General features: G+C 40.0%; 2 protein-coding genes across 5 annotated transcripts in view; one reads left to right on the top strand and one right to left on the bottom strand.

Moving 5' to 3' along the window:
• LOC307023593 (rho GTPase-activating protein 21-B-like) overlaps positions 1-21,644 on the top strand; it is a 234,573-nt gene that overhangs the window by 186,891 nt on the left and 26,038 nt on the right. The gene's annotated exons all lie outside the window — the stretch shown is intronic.
• On the bottom strand, positions 1,220-4,883 carry LOC307023592 (uncharacterized protein). 3 transcript variants are annotated; one of them, XM_079656926.1, is made up of 5 exons: positions 3,161-4,882; positions 2,734-2,996; positions 2,495-2,556; positions 2,252-2,290; positions 1,220-1,956 (listed from the first exon to the last, which is right to left on the bottom strand). In XM_079656926.1, the coding sequence occupies exons 2-5, from the start codon at positions 2,833-2,835 to the stop codon at positions 1,542-1,544; spliced, it is 618 nt and encodes a 205-aa protein (XP_079513052.1). In that variant the 5' UTR covers positions 2,836-2,996; positions 3,161-4,882; the 3' UTR covers positions 1,220-1,541. The 3 variants fall into 3 exon arrangements, with proteins under 3 accessions (XP_079513052.1, XP_079513053.1, XP_079513051.1); XM_079656927.1 differs by having other exon boundaries at positions 2,495-2,561; positions 2,734-4,883; XM_079656925.1 differs by having other exon boundaries at positions 2,734-4,882.

Here is a 21,644-nt window from a genome sequence, read left to right as displayed (position 1 = left end):
AGCGGTGAGTAAAGGTGAGTCAGAAAAAGAAGAGCGAATATCATCAACCTTTTTTTCAAAGTGGTTAACAAAGTCGCTTGACAGAAGGGAGGAGGGGGGAGGGGCTTTAGGGGGGTCCAAGAGGGTGTAGAAGATAGAAAATAGTTTTTTGGGATTGGAATAGGAAGATTGGATCTTATCTTGAAAGAAAGTGCTTTTTGCCTGAGAGATCGAAGCGGAGAAAGAGGAGAGGAGAGCCTGATAGGTTAGGAGGTCGTCCTGGTGTTTGGATTTCAACCATTTCCGCTCTGCTGCCCGAAGGATGGTTCTATTAGCACGCAGTGCGTCATTTAGCCAGGGAGCAGGAGGGGACTGACAAGCCGGCCGAGATGTGAGAGGACAGAGAGAGTCCAGAGAGGAGGAGATAGTAGAGAGGAGAGTTTCTGCAGCAGAGTTTGGAGGCAGGAGTTGGAACGAATCAGAGGAAGGGAGGGCTGAGAGCACCGATGAGACAAAGGTAGAGGGGGAGCTGGAACGAAGGTTGCGGCGGACAGGTGCATAATTAGAAGAGATTACCTTGGTCTCAGGATCATGGACAGACCATGTATGTCCATGGTCAGACCATGGTCAGACCATGGACATTAACCATGGACATACGTGATCTGTCCGTGATATTGTCCATGGTTGACCATGGTCTGACCATGGACGTTAAATGGCACCATGGATGAATCATGGAAACCCACGGCCAAGTGAAACATGGACAGACCACGGTAATTCATGGACATCAAAGACGTGGTTAGCCGTGGTCTGTCCATGGTATAGTTAACCGTGGTTTTCCGTGATTGATCTGTGGTGCCATTTAATGTCCGTGGTCTGACCATGGACAACCATGGTCTTATCGAGGCTTGCCATGGTCATCCATGGTCTGACCATGGACTTCGATGGTCAGACCATGGACATCCATGGTCAGACCATGGTGCCATTTAACGTCCATGGACAATATTATGGTCAATGGTCAGACCATGGATATCCATGGTCTGACCATGGATATCCATGGTCTGACCATGGGTGTTCCACCCCTGAAGTTATAGAAAGCTTACCAATTTGGTCAATTGTTACCAAAGTTGTATATAACAAGACTTACCATAATGTCCACATAATGCTCCAGGGGGGGAGGGGGGGCTACAGACAGGACCAATTTAACTTGCATCTAAAGTCTACAGATATAAATGTGCTAAGATTGCATTTCAAAATGTTTATTAATATCTTATCATGACACTCTTGTACAAGAAATACTACACAGGATGTTTTTTAACGAATCTCAGAGAACAGACAGTGGTACAAAACTTAATTCACACAATTAAATGAAAGGTTTGTCAATCCATGGGAACATTTTACAGTATTTATAACATTTAAGTAGAATCCTTGTCTGCTTTACCACAAACGATACATAACCAGTTCCCTTACTTACATATGACTTTGTATGAAGAAATATGTGTGCCAGATATATGTTCACCATAACAACATACATTTTCTTCCCAAATGTACACTTAAGTCAGTTTTCACACTTTTTTTAAGCCTTTTTGCACATGGTGCACCTTCTCCACCATATCCTTGTCTTTCATTTCGGGAAAGCGTCCCCGCATCAAGTCCTTGTATACCAGGAACTTATCTTCCGGAAATTGTGGCTTTGGTGGAGTCATCCGGTTGGGAGCTTTCCCGGACACACTGTGGCTGAGGAGATCGTCTTTGGAGAACAACTGTGTCAGCAGCCGTCTGGCTGCTTTGAAGGTGCTCGTCTCCAAGACGACAGTTGCACGCAGCTCCTCAATGGTGTTGCCATTGTACCGTGGCTCACAAACTGCCACACGCCCCTCGCGGTTCTTTTCCAGTTCGCGAACTCTTCTCTTGAGTTTCCTTATACTCTCCTGTGATTCCGCAAACTGACCTTGCAGCTCGTACAGGTTCTTGGCTAGTCTGAAAAAAAAAGATTGCTTAAAAATATAATGCCGAAGTAAAAACAATACAGACGGAACAAAAATTACATCTACCACAGTCTTCAAATATATAATTTGCTGCCATATCAGACAATGTGTAAACACTATTTTGGAGTCATATAATATTAACCACATTATTTTCCTTCCCAGCAAACAGTATATTATAAAAAGGGAACATCTGTATCTGTTAACAATATAAAAAAATATATATATATAAATATATATAACATATATAATAATATATATAATTAATATATATAATTAAAATAACTTACTGGGCAACATTGATATCCTTTCCAGCTGCAAAGGGAGATCTGTAAAAACAAATACCCAAAAACTAGAACCTAAAAGGTAATGTGTGAAGTTGAAGCAGTATACAAAAAGGTTTACCATGTTCACCTGGTATCAATATTCATTCCATCTTAAAATAATGAATAAACAGATTTTAAACAACATTTTGCTGATTGTCTTCTACACGTCTCTGGCTGCAGTCAATTGGAACTGCGCAAGTAATTTACCTTTTCAATTTATGACTGATATTTCCAAGTCGACTCCAATGAAGTCCAGTGATGTTCAACACTAGACCTTTGAAGGTATGTGTGAAATTTATCAAGTTCAGTCTGCATATTTGTGCATGGTTTTATCAGCAGATAAACTTCCTAATAGATCTTTTCACAATGATAGTGTGCTACATTTTGTTCTCATTTACACACATATACATATACATATACGTATATGTATATAATATTAATATTACCTGTGCTTCTTTTTGGTGATCGTTGGAGATGGCGACCCCAGTTCCAGTCTCCTGTGAGCAGAGGGGGAGGCTGTGCCATGCTGTGGAGGTGAGCGACTGCATCTGGGTGCAGCCTTTTGAGGCGACTGGCTGTGGCTGCGTGCTGACGGTGCAGCCTTTCTGGGCGATGACCGGTTGCAGCGAGGTATTGTGTTCCTCTGAGGCGATGGGCTGTGGCTGTATCTAAAACCTAAACCCTCTAAAGATCATATCAACCCTCCCGACTTGAAATGATCAATTTATTAATATGAATCTGAAATAAATGCAACTGGAAAAAAACGGCCGCCATCTTGTGAAATTATCTATTTATTTAAATATTAAAAACTTATTTTTCTTCAAATGGATCATATTTCTGGTCTCTGATATGTTAATAATCAAATGTACTCACCCTCAACGTTGAAAGATCAGTATTTCAATGTGGATGTCAAAGGTTTTTAGCAGTCTTCTCTCAACTGCCGTCCTATGTAAACGCTAGACAGGAAGTGGCTGTTCCGCCACCCGGAAGTGACGCCAAAAACGGCGGAATTAAAGGTAACATGACCATTAGCACTCATAGTGGTTACTCCATGAACTGCAAGCAAATTATAATATACCAAATGTCCGTAAAGACAGTGTATTTAAATTAAAAAATATATAAATCCGTTTTTTAGATTTTTAAAAAATATATATTTTATTTTTTAACTCATTCCACCCTAAATGTATTTATCTATATAAGAGTAAGAGTAAAGTTAGAGTGGTATATATTAAAGTAAATAAATAAAGAAGTATTCTAAAGATCAAACCGTGAACATTAAAAAACTTCTGGTACAGGTTACACTTCTTTTGTGTTTTTAAAAAATTCTAATATTTAAAGAGTGAATATAAGCGGACATTTAAACGCCATCACTCAGTAGAATTGGTCAGTTGACCTCTTCTACTTTTAGTCTAACCACAAAGTTTCGCGGTCCGACTAAGGTTTTAAGTGTAAATCTATTAAATGATTATGTTATTTTTGAAGTATAAGTAAGGAGGTTCTAAAAGGATTTAATATAAGATATATCTTAATATAAGATATATCTGGCACACTTAATTATATTTGTTCATATTGAAGTAAGGGAACTGGTTCTGTCTTGTTTTTGGTAAAGCAGACAAGGATTCTACTTGGGAGTCCAATATTGTAAAATGTTTCCATGTATTGACAAAATTGTAACCTTTCATGTAATTGTGTGAATTAAGTTTTGTACCACTGTCTGTTCTCTGACATTCTTATTGTATTCATATGAAATTGGCACTGTTGTTTACATTTTCAACGTCAGTCTACCAGGTAAATAGAGCACATGTCCAAAAAAAATTCCTAAATATGTAGTGCGTGCCAAACCCTAATTTTCATGTTGGCAGGGGTATTGCTAATGTCATATTTGCAAACAATTTATTATTTCTGCTGACGAACATGTAGGTCACATATTTAATGTTATTTGATCAGACATTACATTTATCTGTACATTCTGAAATAAATTAAATGTGTCTATTATAAATACTGTATGTTGTGCCTTCATATTTTTCATAAATCCCCAGTTCAGCCCTGTGTAACTCACTACTCCAGGACAAACAAAAAGAGTCAGAACTGAGAAAAAAAGATTGGCACCAATATCTTTGATCTGCATTCAACATTGAGACCACAGAAGAACATGATCATTTCATGGTTAGAAATATCAGAATTCTATCCATGTTTTACCATGTTTCATGACCACAGAAAAGCATGAATATTTCATGGATAAAAATATCAGTGATTGTCCATGTTTCACCGTGTTGCATGACCATGGAAAATCATGGATATTTCATGGATGGAAATAATATAGGATTTGTCCATGTTTGTCCATGTTTCATGACCATGGAAAATCATGGTCAATTCATTGCCAGACAAGTGAACATGTTTTTCCATGTTTCATGACCATGGACAATCATGGTCAGTTCACGGCCAGGCGGGTAGTACGTGTTCTGTCCATGTTTCATGACCATGGACAAACCACGGACAAACATACCATGGACACCCACCATGGACAGATCACGGATGTCCATGGATGACCATGGTCATCCATGAGTTTTCCGTGAAACATGGATGACACGAGACCAAGGTAGGTTGTTATGTTTGGAAAGGGGTAGAGAGAATGAAATGAAGAAGTGATCGGATGTGTGAAGCGGGTTTACAGAGAGGTTAGAAGTAGTGCAGTTCCTTGAGAATATGAGATCAAGGACATTGCCAGCGTTATGAGTTGGTGGGGATGGAGACAGTGACAAAGCAAAGGTGGTTAAAAGAGATGTTAGTTCGTCTATCTTCCCTGTCTGGAGGTTGAAGTCTCCGAGAAGTACAGCGGGAGGGTCAGTTTCAGGGATGTGTGAGAGGAGATTATGTAATTCCTCCAAGAAGTCCCCCAAGGCGCCTGGTGGACGGTAGAGAACAACAATGGTTAATTGTATAGGATGGGTTACTGTGACAGCATGGAATTCAAAGGGGGAAGGAGTGAAGTTAGGTAGCTTGAAGAGGGAAAAGCTCCAGTTGGGAGAGAGCAGGAGACCAGTGCCACCTCCTCTGCCAGAGGGTCTGGGTGTATGGGAGAAGGAATATGCTGTGGAGAGAGCTGCTGGGGTGGATGTGTTGGATGGAGTAATCCAGGTTTCCGTGAGAGCAAGGAAATCCAGAGACTGCAGGGAAGCGTAGCCAGAGATGAAGTCAGCCTTAGGAACAGCTGACTGGCAGTTCCACAGGCCCCCTGAAACGAGATATTGGATCTCAGTGGAGCATGTGAGATAGACAAGAGCAGGCCGGTTAAATCGATTAGGAGATACACGGGGCCAGTGATAATTGCGAGAGGACACATGAACAGGAATGGAGAAAATACACATGATTATAGCATGAGGGGCTAGAGAACCAAAGAGAATTGAATAAAACAAAAGAAAACACCAGCGATACTTAGCTCAATCAAAGTAGGATTTGCCTCCTCTTTGCCTCCCTCGTGACTCCAACAGGACTACAATGCCTTTGTCAGTCTTCGTCTGGCTGACGCTCCAGGAAAGAGCCACCAAAGATGGACACCTGATTGCTGAGTTCTCACAGCTGATTGCTGAGTTCTCACAGCTGTGGGGGCACGCCCCTCTAATTAGTTAACTCTCTTCAGCTGGTGGGCGACAGCAGAGTGTTCCTGCCTATTGTAATGCAGGGTTGAGGTGCGTGACCCACTGAGACCTGTCTTACAGGTTGAGTTGAGCAGATCTGAGATTTAAAATCTCTAAGAAATCGCCGTTTTAGCTACAATAACTACAGAACAATTATACAGAGTAGAATAAATGAAACAGAGAAGTCTATTTAAACAAGAATATAACTTACAGTGATTGCTGAGTCAGTATAGATAGTGTCCTCACCGGGTCTGGATGCACACCGTGTCCGTTCACACGAGACCGCTCGAAAGCGCTGGAGTAAATATGTATGTGTATGATATGTATGAGTACATATGCCAGGCCTGTAAGTGGCGCTGTAGTCCTGCCACAAAAGCAGCGAAGAAGACTTCTCGCGCATGGTTGCCCTTCTGTTTATTCTCCACTGTGGACAAAATTTGAAAAGTGCCGGTCAAAGGTCTTCTTTGTTATTTATTGAGCTTTAAAACAAATGAATAATGACTCTATATAATAATATAAGAATAATACACAGAGGACGGAGCCTCTCTTTTCCTCCCCCTCTTCTGAGAGCCCAGCAGCTGATCTCCCTCTCCTGCATGGTCAGCTGCAGCTCATTTGCATTAAAGCTACGTCACAGAATCAGCCCTTGCAAAAACAGGGCTGGAATAGAGCAAATAGAGCGAAATGAGGCATGGCTAAAATGCATGATCTGTTTCGTATTTTGAAAAAAAAAACTTCACAGACATGTTTTATATAGGTATGGCCCTACAATATATTTTTCAAATATAGCATGATAGGTCCACTTTAAGCTGAGCAGTGTTCAGAGACAATAGAGCTTTCTCAATACTCTAATTTCCCCTCATCGACTCCTCAGTCCTCCGGTTGTGACCCGGAAATGGATTTCAGCGCGCCATGTTGAAGGACATCTAATTTCTCTAAATGCACATCGAGGACCGAGCATCGAGCGTCAAGGAGGCTCTCTGGAGGAGCTCTAACCGAGGAGACACTGATGGGTCCTCCACGGCTCCTCCACGGATGCATTTCCGGGAACGGTGGAAGCGTTAGGCACTGCCGGACTTATCTCAGCCAATGACAGCTCTGCATGCATCCCCATGATATTATTTTAGTAACCGCTTGAACGACGACGCAATGTTTCCAGAGAGAACAGCTGTGAGGTTCGTGCAGAAAGCAGAGCAGTGTGTAACATATTTATCACTCAGTATAACAGGCCTACATTACTCTCTATTTTTATGCTTTAGTTTAGTAGATATCTACAAACAAAGAGTCAATATTTTTCTAAGACCATTTAGTGCTTCACATAATAAAATACACAACGGCTGTAGCCTGATTATATGCTTTAGGAGCTGTAGGTGTGTGTGGTACAGTGTGTAGGTGTGTGTGTGTGGTACAGTGTGTAGGTGTGTGTGTTGTACAGTGTGTAGGTGCGTGTGTTGTACAGTGTGTGTGTGTGTGTGGTACAGTGTGTAGTTGTGTGTGGTTTACAGTGTGTAGGTGCGTGTGTGGTACAGTGTGTAGGTGCCTGTTTGGTACAGTGTGTAGGTGTGTGTGTGTTGTACAGTGCGTAGATGCGGCGGACGGACGGGTCACAGTTGGTTTGGTGTCCTATGCTTACTTTTAATACTTGTAAATACAACTTTTGGCCCGTAATTTAAATTCCCCATTTCAGCGACCAGAGAGAGAGGGGGGGATATATCCAGTCTCTGATTGTGTTACGTTATTATGAGAGTGCTCTCATACTTGTTTGATTCTGAAATTGTATATATTTGTATAAATATATGTGTGTATATATGTCCGCATCTGCAGCCTGTTATTGTCTCATTATACCGCACTGTCAATTAATTAAAAGTAAATATATAAGTCATCATGAACACATCTGTCCATCAGACAGATTGCTGCTGTGCCTCCTGTCATCATTAATGGACGTCTCTTTAAAATGACCGCTCAGAGGAGAGGAGTTCTCATCTCTCTAACCGCCTGCTGCTTCCCCTCCTCTCTCCTCGGTTCCCCTCCTCAGTCCTCCGCTCGCATCTCCTGTGGGCGGGACTAAGTATCGAGGATAGGAGTCGAGGAAAAGAGTCGGGGATGGGAAATTAGAGTATTGAGAAACCTCTAGTGTGCAGCTTCAGACTGGACTGTTTGTTAATCACCTGAAATATCACCGTTGAAACCTCAGGTACAGTTTCTGTGATTTTTCTTGTACTTTTCCTCGAGAGTTGTGCCATTTGGCTTTACGCTGAATCCAGTTCTCTTTATACCTCCATGGCCTCAACCAGCTTATGATGTAGCGCTGCTCTCTTTCCCGACCAACTACAGTGCAAGCATTATTATTGTGAACAGGAGTGAACATTAGAGTGTGTTGATAAGGATTGTCTGATCTTTTCTATATTCATATCTCCATCGATCCGAGCATGTCTCAGGGTCGGATGGAGCTTTGAAAATACGGAACGTTAAAGCTACGGCTCCCATTTGAAAGTCTTTGTGTCTGGACTTGGATGGACGATATCACAGCATCTTATTCAATTTGCCATTATTATCTTATGTTTGATATCACAATCCAAATCTTATCCATAATGCTAGCTCTGCTCTCCATATAAATCAGTGTTTCCCCTAGGTTTACTGCCTTGGCAGGGTGCTGCTCGGGTAACCCCCCATCGGTGCTGAATTTTTTTTATCCTCTGGAGCAAAGAGAGGAGCTGTGGATTATTGTTATTGATATCGTACAGTAACAACGTATTTGTACATTAAAAAGTAATAAAGTACAGTGTTACACTGTACTTTATTACTTTTATTCAAACTGTATTCTCTCCTTATCGTGTAGCCTACACTTCTTCCTTTCATTGATACATTTAAATCACCTGTCTACAGCATATAACATACCTGCTGCAACCCTGTGCTGCTGCTGCTTCTCTCTGCCTCATTCTCTATTGCTGGAGGCAGCTCCACCTCATCTGATCTCTGATATGAAAGCAATTGTGTTATGATCATATTGAGCTATTGGTGTGAGTCTAACATTAAACAAGCAGTCTGCTTGTCATACATTGCTGACGACAAATTGTAATTTGTTGAGTCACTGCCGCTAAATGCCAGTAGCATTAAGATAGCAAATCCTGCATTAGCCTCACATCAACAGGTGTAAACAGAACATCCAATTATCCTGAGCTAATTTACTGAATAAACCAACTCACATCTCCTGTCTTTTTTTTCACCCAACTCATTAGACTATTCTTCTGCTGGCGTTGAATTGTTGTTTTCTGTCAAATTCAATGCTGTAGTTCAAAACCGCGGTACCTGCTCACCATCTGTGAGCTATTTTTAGAATGCGCACGCTACGTTAATTGTCGAACCCCGCCCTTCAGAAACAGAGCGGAGGGAGAATGTTAATACGCAAAGCAGTGGACACTGAGGCCCCGGCCCCACGAGGACGAAAACGGTCGTTTGCGTTACTGTTCAGTGTCATATAGACCAGTGGTTCTCAACTGGTCAGGCCTCGGGACCCACTTTTTACTTGGTCAATAGATTTTTAGAAATACTAACATAAACTATGCATTCTGGCACACTCTGAGAAGAAAATAAATAAATCTATTACTACCCGACATATTAATAATATTTTATGCCATTGTTAGTTTTTCACTTTGTTCTGACATCTTTCTGCGAGAAGAGTAAAGAGGAGATGACGTTTGGCTTACTTTAAATTGTGGGTAAGGGTAGATACATCCCATTGTTCTGTGACCTGTCAATCATCAAACCGGGGGTCATATTTCATTATGTGTTCATTTTTATCTGAAGTTGTACCCATGGATGTATAAAGAAGAGTTCTACCGCAAAGTTATTCTCCGTGGGGACTTCCGGCAACAATCTTGATTCTGATTGGCCAGAAGACTCGAAAAAACCTCAGCAAAGATATTTTATTGAGAAGATTATCACTATGTGACAGAAGTTTTCAAAACCGTTTATGGTCTCCGGTACTTCCAGTCCAACGCCGACTGCATGCACAGCGTTAGAAAATCGGGCCTTCAAAATAAAAGTTTGACTTTTCCCCCCCAAGTTTTTTTCTTCACTCACACATCCGCCACCCACTCGAAACGGGTCCGGGTCGCGACCCACCAGTTGAGAACCACTGATATAGACCGTTCGGCCACACGAGGACGACCGAATATGACAGTAAACAACTGCGGAAACGATAACCAATCAATCAATCAATCAATGTTTATTTATATAGCCCAATATCACAAATGTTACATTTGTCTCAGTGGACTTCACAGTTTGTACAGAATATCAGTATGACAATACGACACCCTCTGTCCTTAGACCCTCACATCGTACAAGGAAAAACTTCCAGAGAAAACCCCACAGTTTAAAGGGAAAAATGGGAGAAACCTCAGGGAGAGCAACAGAGGAGGGATCCCTCTCCCAGGACGGACAGACGTGCAATAGATGCCGTGTGTAAATTGAAAAGATAATACATTTGCAACATAGGTAGTCCAAATGTTTTGAAATGCATGTGTGTATAATAAGAAGATGAATCCACGAGGATATCCATCCAGGACTTATGATCCAGGACCGCAGCCACGACTCAAGATCCAGGACTCGCAATCCATGACACAGGACCGCAGGATCATCCATGACTCCGGATCCCGGCGTATATAGACACCAAAAAGAAAGAAATTTGGGGAAGCTGGGTTAATCGGAACATGAGAGTACACAGGTATAGACAGAGAGAAGGAAGAAGTAAGATGTCCCCCGACAAACTAAGCCTATATCAGCAAAACTAGGGGCTGAATCTAATCAGCCCTAACTATAAGCTTTATCAAAAAGGAAGGTCTTAAGCGCACTCTTAAAAACGGATAGGGTGTCTGCCGTCCGAACACAAACTGGAAGCTGATTCCACAAAAGTGGAGCTTGATAAGAAAAGGCTCTGGCTCCCATTGTACTTTTAGAGACTCTAGGAACAACCAACAACCCTGCATTCTTGGAACGCAATGCCCTAGTAGGACAATAGGGTATAATGAATTCTTTAAGGTAAGATGGCGCCTGCCCATTAAGGGCTTTGTAGGCGAGAAGAAGAATTTTAAATTCTATCCTGTGTTCTATAGGGAGCCAGTGTAAGGCAGCCAGAACAGGAGTAATGTGGTCCCTTTTCCTAACTCTGGTTAGTACACGAGCTGCAGCATTTTGAATCAGCTGAAGCGACTTGACTGACTTCTTGGTACACCCTGATAATAAGGAGTTACAATAATCCAGCCTTGAAGTAACAAATGCATGGACTAGTTTCTCTGCATCGTTTTGAGGCAAGATATGCCTGATTTTTGCAATGTTACGTAGATGGAAGTAGGCGGTCCTTGAAATGGATTTTATGTGGGTGTTAAAGGATAAATCCTGATCAAATATAACACCAAGATTCCTTACAGTCTCACTGGAGGCCAAATTAATGCCATCCATAGTTAATATATCTTTAGATAATTTGTTTCGTAGATTCTTCGGGCCAAGTACAATAACTTCAGTTTTGGTCGTGTTTAACATCAAAAAATGTAAGGTCATCCACGTTTTTAAGTCCTTGAGGCAGTCTTGAATTTTATTTAGATGATTAATTTCATCAGGCTTGATTGATAAATATAGTTGAGTATCATCCGCATAACAATGACAGTTTACAGAATGATTCCTTATAATATTGCCTAACGGAAGCATATATAGGGTGAACAAAATAGGTCTAAGCACTGAGCCCTGTGGCACTCCATGGCTAACTTTGGTTTGCATGGAAGATTCATCGTTGACACGTACAAACTGAGAGCGTTCAGATAGATAAGACCTAAACCAGCCTAAAGCAGTTCCCTGTATGCCAACTAAGTGCTCTAGTCTTTGCAATAGGATATCATGGTCGATAGTATCAAATGCAGCACTAAGATCGAACAAGACAAGAATAGAGACAAGTCCCTTGTCAGAGGCTATTAGAATGTCATTTGTGACTTTAACCAGAGCTGTCTCTGTGCTATGTTGTGTTCTAAAGCCAGACTGAAAATCTTCAAATAAATCATAGTTTCTTAAGTAATCACACAGCTGTTTTGCGACTGCTTTCTCAAGAATTTTTGAGAGGAACGGAAGATTAGAAATAGGTCTATAGTTGGCTAAAACCTCTGGATCGAGGTTGTGCTTTTTAAGAAGCGGTTTTATCACTGCTACTTTGAATGATTTTGGAACATAGCCTGATAATAAAGACATATTCATAATATTTAATAAAGAAGTGCTAATTAATGGAAAAACTTCTTTTAACAGCTTAGTTGGAATCGGGTCTAAGATACACGTTGATGGTTTAGAAGAGAGAATCATTGAATTTAATTGTTCAAGGTTTATGGCTGAAAAGCATTCTAGTTTACTATCTAGTGTAATATTATTAGAACTTACGTTTCCGGGAGCTGTTGATAACACTATACTGGTCAAAGGCAAGAGGTCATTGATTTTGTTTCTAAGAGTAACAATTTTATCGTTAAAAAAGCACATAAAATCATTACTACTGAGTGCTATGGGAATAGAAGGCTCAGTCGAGCTGTGGCTCTCTGTCAGCCTGGCTACAGTGCTGAAAAGAAATCTTGCATTATTCTTATTCTCATCTATTAATGAAGAGTAGTATGCTGCTCTCGCTTTACGCAGTGCTTTCTTATATTCATTGAGAGTAATATGCCAAATTAAACGAGATTCTTCAAGTTTAGTGGAACGCCATATCCTTTCAAGTTGTCTCGACTTTTGCTTTATTTTGCGGGTTTCGGCATTATGCCATGGAGCTAATCTATGTTGTTTTATTTTCTTCTTTTTCAAAGGAGCAACAGAGTCTAATTTTATTCTAACGGGTCCCAAGGTGGATAGAACGGCATACGCAACGCACGGGAGGGTCCGACGGCCCCGTGTGTGCGTCCTATACGATCATTTTGTGATAATGATGACGCAATAGCCCCGACTGTCCCCACCTCTGCTGCTCACCCCCGCGTCAAAGTAAACTGCACACTGAATTCAGATTATTTATCTTTCTCTCGATATGGACATAAACGCGAGTGAAGGCTAATCTGACAGGACGGAGACACGTTACTTTGTAACGCGTTAGTCCCAACACTGGCTGTGATGCAGCGGTGAACGGAGCAAAACACACACTTCAAGTCAGATCATCACCCTTAGCTATTTTAATTACGTCTCAAACTACCTAAACTAATTATAAATATGTTTATTTTTACTGTTGGCCGGGTCACTCATTACTGGATCAGCTGCTGCATGAGACAGACACTGACACTGTCAAGAGAGGGAGGAAAAAGAGAGGCTCCGTGTATTTTATTATTATATTATTTAGAGTCGTTGTTCATTTGTTTTAAAGCTCAATAAATAACAAAGAAGACCTTTGACCGGCACTTTTATAATTTTGTCCGGAAAATTTAAACTTTAATACACGTTGACTGGCGAAAAACTCTGCCCGGTTCCCTCGGCCCCCACCGCGGAGAATAAACAGAAGTGCAACCATGAAAACCATGCTTCTTCGCTGCTTTTGTGGAGGAAGTTACAGTGCCACGTACAGGCTCATGCATATGTACTGCAGCTTCTCCAGCGGTTGGAGCTAAACGGAGCTGTCTCGTGTGGACAGACACTATCCGGTGAATATTGCGTGTGGACGGAAGCTGTTTTGCGTTTGCGTTAATCCTATGCGTTTAGCCGTATGCGTCCTCGTGGGGCCGGGGCCGGGAACATGCACATACATTGGGTAAATAACATAGGCGTTTAGTTTAGAAGGGCACATGTTCAATGTGAAAAGTGACCGTAGATAGATTACTTCAGTTGCAATTTGGTGCTATAAATATATATTTTTTAAATTAAAAAAACACAAACACCTTGAATTTCAGGGAGGGCGCGGGGCGCCGTTGGCAGGGCGCAGCGCCCCGCCAAGACAATGGTAGGGGAAACACTGTAAATAGTTAACATTATGGATATGATTTGGATTGTGATATCAAACATAAGATAATAATGGCAAATTGAATAAGATGCTGTGATGACTGCAGAAAGGATCAATTTTCAAAGACAATTAATTTTAATAATACTTACCCATGTTAAAATGCCCAACTTTACAGCAGAAATAAACATGTTTCTACCCCTGAATGCAATAACAATTATTCGGGATATAGTTAGATTCCACCTTCATGATTAAATAATTAGCATTGTTTTATAACATGACCCTTTTATTTATATTAGGTCTTAAAGTGTTTGCATAAATTAGGGCGTGGTCACATTGAGTGACAGCTCTGTCAAGTGACTGCTGCTGTAAGCTTCTTGTCTGTCTGCTAGCTGCTCCGTGAAGCTACAGGGACTCTGCCTGGTCAGTTCATCCAGGGAACACAACTTGACCCTGGCCGTATTTGTTTGTTCTTCATGCTTATATATCGGACTATTGTGACTCGCTCTGCAGTTAAAACAGACGGTGCATGAATGCGGTTTTGCGGTAAGTGAAATTTGAGTACTTTATTTATGTGTTAATGATTTTAATCAGCTACGTAATGAATGTTAAGGCCTGGGTTAGCGTGTAAGCGAGTGGTAGCTACACGGTGCTAACGATGCTAATCGTAGCCTCCAAGTTAAAATCATAGACTGTATATATAAAGGTTAAAGCGAAATAGACAAGTGTTAAGTGGGATAATACTATGGGCTCAGAACAGTCTCATAATACACGTATGCACACAGAAGGATTCACACTTGTATTTCATGATCCGCAAAAGGATTCAAACTTGTATTTCCGTATCCACACTTGTGTTTTTCAATGCACACAAAAATATGTTCCGTACATGTAAATAAAATCCAAATACAGAAAACAGTTTTAACGTGTATATTTTATCTACACATTTGTTTTCCGTTTAAAACCGATGCACCTGCTAACACAAACCGCTTTCTGTGCATGGATCGGTGAGCATTCGTGTGTGGGTTTTTTGAGACTCCCCTGACGGTCAGCCGATTCATCCTTGTAATTTTTTCTATCTATAGCCAATCAGATGAGATGAGATCACATGAGCGCGCCCCCACGAGGGGTAGATTTCTTGCGTTCATGACGTACCGCTTCATGTACGCATTTTGCCCAGTCCAGAGCTGACAGGTCCATGGAGCCTGCCTGCAGGCGCTAATCTCAGGACACCTCCACTCTCAGTACATTGCCCCTTTCCGAACAGGAAATGCACGCAAATACCTTTATATTATTAAGGTACAGCGCCACTTTCCGAACCATTGATGAATGCTTGTGTGTACACAAAAACGGCAGGCAAAACCGTTTTAAATGTGTGTTTCCTGTATGGCGAATACAACTGCTTTATTTATGTCTGTATGAAGTTGTTGTGAGTGTGGAGGGAGCAGCGCAGGTTAGCTTAGCCTAATCAATCAGTGCACTACGAAGCCAGTGCTAGACAGTGAACTGTCAACGGGGGGAGCCCCGCCGGTCATTATCGGCCGATATTCACTCTAAATAGTTTGATCGGTGCTCTCTATAAAGGCCGATAAGGAGAGCTGGATCTTATCGATATGGACATAAACGCGTATATGAAGTGTCATGAACGCAAGAAATCCTACCCTTGTGGGGGCGCGCTCATGTGATTGGCTTAGACTGGAGGAGACATCTGATTGGCTTTAGATGAGAGAAATTACAAGTACGAATCGGGTGAGCGTCAGGGGAGTCTCAAAAAACCCACACACGAATGCACAGCGATCCATGCACAGAAAGCGGGTTGTGTTTGCAGGTTCAGGGGTTTTAAACGGAAAACAAATATGTGTGGATCAAAAATACATATGTACAACTTTTTTCTGTGTTTGGATTTTATTTACATGTATAGGAAACGGAACACATTTGTGTGCGCATTGAACAACACAAGTGTGGATCAGGAAATACAAGTGTGAATCCTTGTGTGTGCATGTGTGTATTATGAGACTGCTCTGAGCCCATATAATACTGTTGAACAAACGGCTTCTGTTTGAGGTTGGTAAAATAAGGTCATCCTTTTAACTTAGAGAGATATTTGATTATGTAGGTAGGAACTGTAATCATCGCTAAGGTTAATTTAAATTGGCTATGGTCAAGTATGTAGTGTGTGAAATCAACCTCACAATAAGATGTGTGTATATTACAATCATTAATGTCATATTTCAAAATGATTACTTAGATATTACAATATGGTTGGTTGAGCTGGAGTTCATTATTGAGCTTACACGCTAACGTCGCAGTCATCTGAAGAACAAACCCAAACCTTGTTGTTTTTATTAATTGTATTTCCAAATTGGTATCAAATAAACAGTAAGCATTGGTAACACAACTTCCAAAGTTACAGTAAAAATAAAAAGGACCCTGACTCGGAAAATACATAATCCAACATGTATAACGGAAGAGAATAAGTTATATTGTTTGTACACATGGTACTTTCCATATATATCTGTTTGTTTAAGGTGTCCAGGTGATGCAGACAGGCTGGACCAGACAGTGAGAGACAGAACTGGACTCCTCACAACAGTGAACTTCAGCACAGGTACAAATACTCTTTTTTCATACTGTACAAAGAATCAAGAAAGATATTGCTTTAAATAAATGAAGTATTGACTTTAATACACTGATATACATTCCATTAAACAATACTAAATACTACATGGGAGGCTGTGGCTCAGTGGATAGCATGCTGGACTTGGAATCAGGAGATAGCAAGTTCAGGTCCCACTGCAGTCAGCATGTCGTTGTGTCCCTGGGCAAGACACTTCACCCCAAATTGCTCCTGTGGGGATTGTCCACAGTATTGAGTATGTAAGTCGCTTTGGATAAAAGCGTCTAACAAATGACATGTAATGTAATGTAATACTAGATCACCTACTAGGGGTGTAACGGTATACGTATTTGTACCAAAATTATTCGGTATGTGCCCTTCGGTTCGGTTCTCCACAGCAGGAGACATTGTTAGTGCCAGCAAATCTGCCCTTTCGGCAAGCAATGTGGACAAGTTAATTTTTCTTTAAAAAAGCATGAAAATACAATGACAAGCAAGCAAGTCCTAATGTCAAACTATACAGTACAGTTAAAGTAAAGATTATTTCAATTCATTGAAATGCTGCACCTTAAAGTTTATTTTATTATATTTTATATTTATTTGAGTGAATATTCACAGTTTAATAATAATTAAAAACCCAAAACTAATATTTTATGTTTTGTGAGTAGCCTACTAGTACAGTAAAGTTCAAATACAGATCATTTCAGTTCATCGAAATGTTGCACCTCAATGTCTATTTTATTATATTTTGTATTTATTTGAGTGAATACATTATTCACAGTTTAATAATTATTAAAAGAAATATATATATATTTTATGTTTTGGCTGTACCGAAAACGTACCGAACCGTGACCTAAAAACCGAGGTAACAAGCACAATGACCGTCAGCTTTGTAATTTAATGTATTGAAGGCAAAGATATTTGACACATAGTGAGAACTGCTACTATTTATCTCTCAATATTGTCTGTAAAAAACGTGGTAAAAGTTATTATTTCAGTGAGACAACAGAGCAAGCTTCTACAGTTGCACTAAGTTTTGATAACAGTTAAATATTATTTTGATAATAACATATATTTCGATGTTGATGAACTACATACTGTTCATTCATAGTCTGATTGTCTTTGTAGCTCACTGTTGAAATAAAAAAAAAACATTACAATTACAAAATAATTATGTCTACAGCCCCTAAACACACAAACACACCTCTTTCATAAATAACACACTTGTTCTGCAATAATGATTTATGTTTCCTGTAATTTTTGTTAGGAAAGGACATGCCTGAAAGACACAACATTTTCTCCTTCTCTGAGGGTCAAGAAGAACATCCAAGAGGAAAATTAAAAGCTGATGTTATGAGATTTTAAGACCAGTACAGGACATTCACTAAGAAACTACACTTTTATCGTGTAAACAAAGTCAGCTGATCGAATGCACCTATTTCCACATCTACACTCCATCAGCTGATTATTTCTATTTACCTCACTTTATGAGCTTCACAACACTTGTGCCTTGTACCACAGAGTTTGCAACGTCACAAATAAATGGGTCCAATCTTCAGTCAGATGTGAATGTGTAATCTTACATTTTCAGGAAGAATAATGGACAAAAGGAGTGCAAATACAAATACAATTTATTGAAATGTGAACCAAAACTTAATCAAACATGTTTTAAATAAAAAGCACATATGGACAGAAGGTGTAAATCTATTAAATGTATAAGTAAACACATTTAGTCAAATAAAGTGACAGACTAGGCCTGTGCAGTTGGTATCAGCTTTGCCCAGCATGGGCTCCTCCATCAGGCCTGGTCCTCCTCGCTGAGGAAAGACCCTCAGTCCTCTCCAAACCAACAGACAGGACGTCCATCACACGGAGGTTTCTCCCTGAAGTCTCTGCAGGTCTCTGGACACCACGCTGTCTCAATCCGTCCACACTGAATACGACAGGGGAAAAATGAAAATAATAAATGCTAGACAATAAGAAATATAAAGTTGACTGTTAAGTTGCTCAGTTTTTTTAGATTGTCAATACTATTACTGTATAACTAATATCTCAGGTTAAGAGGCACCTTCAAATAAAGATTGGTCTTTAAATACATTTTGTCTTTTGAATTGTTTGTCTAAAGTCAAGGATCTAGAACTGGTACTTGTAGTTTTAATGATACAATCTGTTTATAATGCTGTTTGGAGGAGGCATCACAGGTAAGAGCACTAACTAGCTACCATCACATGTACCTTAGCTTGACTTAAATGTATTAAACGTATAATTAAGTGATATCAAAATATAAATAACTAATGTCATGCAAACATATTAATATTTGCTTGATTCTAGTGTTGAATTTAGCACAATTGCATACAAACGTCAAGGGATTTTAAGATTCTGAAGTATTATGCTCAAAACTCAATAACTTAGATCATTATTTATAGTTTTGCTGAGTAGTTTCATGTCCGCTTACCTTAGAAACGTAAAATGCGACGGCAGTGTGCAGATGGGGAGCATGTTAGCTTAGCTTGGTAGCTTCAGCTAGCTCTGGAGCTTCCAGCTCGGTGGCAGCAGGTCCCGCCTCGGCTCCGCCTCTTTGCTCTTATTTGGAGCAGGCGGGAGTTGGACTTTGAGGTCACTGTCGAGCCGTTAGTGGCCGACTCCACCAACTAAGGGCTTCTCGGCAACTCTGCAGAATCCTATGGGTGACGTCACGGACCCTACGTCCATTTATATATACAGTCTGGTTTAAATCAGCATCCATTTACAACAGTGGTAATTAAAGTTTAAAAGTCTAAAAAATGCTACAACTACTGTCACAAACTGGATGAATGTGAAGTATTTTGTTAAAGGAGGATGAAAGCGTAATTAAGGAGCACTATTGGAGTGACTTTGATGGTTATTGGACTCATAATTAATTCATTTGGATTCCCGCTGTATGAATAAATTAAAGGACGGCGCAGGTGGAAACAAATCACAAAGGGATTAAACTCTTTAAAACTAGGGATGCACCGAATATTCGGCCGCCGAAAATTATCGGCCGAAAATGGTTAAAAAGGCCCTTTCGGTTCTAGCACCGAAAAAATATCACCGAATGTCAGAGAACAGGGTTACGTTGGTAAGCTAACGTGTTGTTGTGATGACGTAATCAAAACGCGGCGACAAGCACGGCGCGCCACCATGCTCGCGGCTGGCTCACAGCCAACATGTCTGCCGCTTGGAGATATTTAAAAATATCAGAGAAAGAGGCGCGGATTGCAATTTGTAAAACGTGTTCAGCTGACATTTCTCGAGGGGGTGTAACTGCAAAGACTTTCACCACTTCGGGATTACTCCACCACTTGAAATCAAAACACCCGGACAAATTTGCGGAGTAAGATCAAATCACAAGCACTGACAGCGAGAGACTGTTCAGCGCTGCCTCTCATGTGCTTGATGAGAAGAGGAACATACTTATGGCTGATAAAGCAGAGAAGCTACTGTTCATTAAAAATAACCTCCCACTTTTCCTTAATAAGTAGACAAGGCTGGCTTATCATAAGCTTATCTAGTTCTACATGTCTACTCTATACCCACTTTCCTGAACAATTTTCATTGTGAGTTATAATTCACCATCTCAGGTTATCATTAGGGGGAAATGACAGCAGCACAGTGTTCAATATATTGTACTTTCGGTATCTAAATGATACAATGTTGTTTACATTGCTCATGAGGACAGACCACCTTATTTGCAGATTCTTGAAATTGTAATTTAATTTGTAATTGATTTTGGATTTTGTATCCAGTTTTCACTTTATGTATCTTTATACAATGTTTACTACTTTGCTTATGAGGACAGACAGCCTTATTTACAGATTCTTGAAATTCAATTGTAATTCCATTTGTAAATAGTTACATTCATGTGGATTTATCCAGTTTGCACATTTGTATGCATGCACTTATAGATGAATTTGTTGTTGTTGAAGGCCTGGCTATTACAGTCTTTATTTACACTATTTTGTTCTAGGCCTATTGGCCTAGATGTTTATGCAGTTTTAAAGCACCTTGGCTTTGTTCTGAATGCACTTTGTTGTAGTTATCCTCCAGAGAAAAGAAAATGCACTTGACTTGGAATTAATGTACTGTATGCATTCAAAAGTGCTGAATAAATGTTTTATGGACCCATAATAGTGATTATTATTTAAGTTAAGTTAAGTTTTGCCATAATCATGTCTTTTTCCATAATCAGGTAGCTGAACAACATTGGTAAAAAATGTATACATTATATATATATTTCTATATATATATTTCCATTAATCATTTTCGGCCTTTCGGCATTCGGTTTTCGGCCAACTGTTTCCTATTTTCGGTATCGGTTTCGGCCAAGAATTTCCCATTCGGTGCACCCCTATTTAAAACACATGCTCAAAGTAAGACAGATTTTGCTGATGTGTTTATGTGGATTCAAAAGTCGTAAATAATCTACAAAATGGAGGAGACCAATCTGATCGGAGCAACTGTGACAAATAATCCAACTGAAACCGGCATGGACAATGACTATGTTTTAAAAATGCGCTTATCCAGAAAAGCCTGGTTTGGACACTTTACGGACAGAAGAAACATTTCTATTAAAGAAAGAATTATACATTTCTGTCTTTTTATGCCTATAATAGCTACAGTACTAACTTGCATTTGTATTCAAATTAATTAATCAATTCTTTTATATATTTGATTGTGATGTAGAGACAAGGCTTTTAGTGACAATCATGTATTGCGTTACAATTATATGTAAACAATTTTTTTAAAGGAAGTCTAAATATGATATTTGGCCTCAAATCATCTGAGGCCTGGTGCCCCCCCCCCCCTGCGATCTTTGCCCCAGGTTGGGATCCACTGGTTTAGACCATGGTTTAGACTCTGGTTATTCAGAGCAGCCTAGCCGGCAGCTGTGTCTCTACTAAAAAACAATTAACATAAAAGCATTAACAGAATCTGTATTTATTTTTAGCAAATTTTTACAGCTGACTAAAAATAGGTCAATTAGAGACATTTCCCCACCTGCATCAGACACACATTATGAGTGCATGTGGTCTACTTTTCTTCTCCTTTATGCCTTCTGTCGGACCATATTCTACTCAATTTACATATTTCAGTCAGTGCGCTATATACATTTTTCACTTACAGCTTACAGCTACAGGT

This window comes from Notothenia rossii (assembly GCF_949606895.1).
Source record: "Notothenia rossii genome assembly, chromosome: 11".
Lineage (NCBI taxonomy): Eukaryota > Metazoa > Chordata > Actinopteri > Perciformes > Nototheniidae > Notothenia > Notothenia rossii.
The sequence above is the reverse complement of the archived record's forward strand: the minus strand, read 5'-3'. Positions and strand labels throughout refer to the sequence as shown.

What these genes read in the sequence shown, in the direction of transcription:
- LOC307023592 (XM_079656925.1), bottom strand. Translation starts at nt 2,835, where the DNA reads ATGCAGTCGCTCACCTCCACAGCATGGCACAGCCTCCCCCTCTGCTCA. An exon ending in ATCAGTCATAAATTGAAAAG is followed by an intron (nt 2,291 to 2,494) that starts GTAAATTACTTG and finishes TTGTTTTTACAG; the next exon opens with ATCTCCCTTTGCAGCTGGAA. An exon ending in AAGGATATCAATGTTGCCCA is followed by an intron (nt 1,957 to 2,251) that starts GTAAGTTATTTT and finishes TTTTTTTTTCAG; the next exon opens with ACTAGCCAAGAACCTGTACG.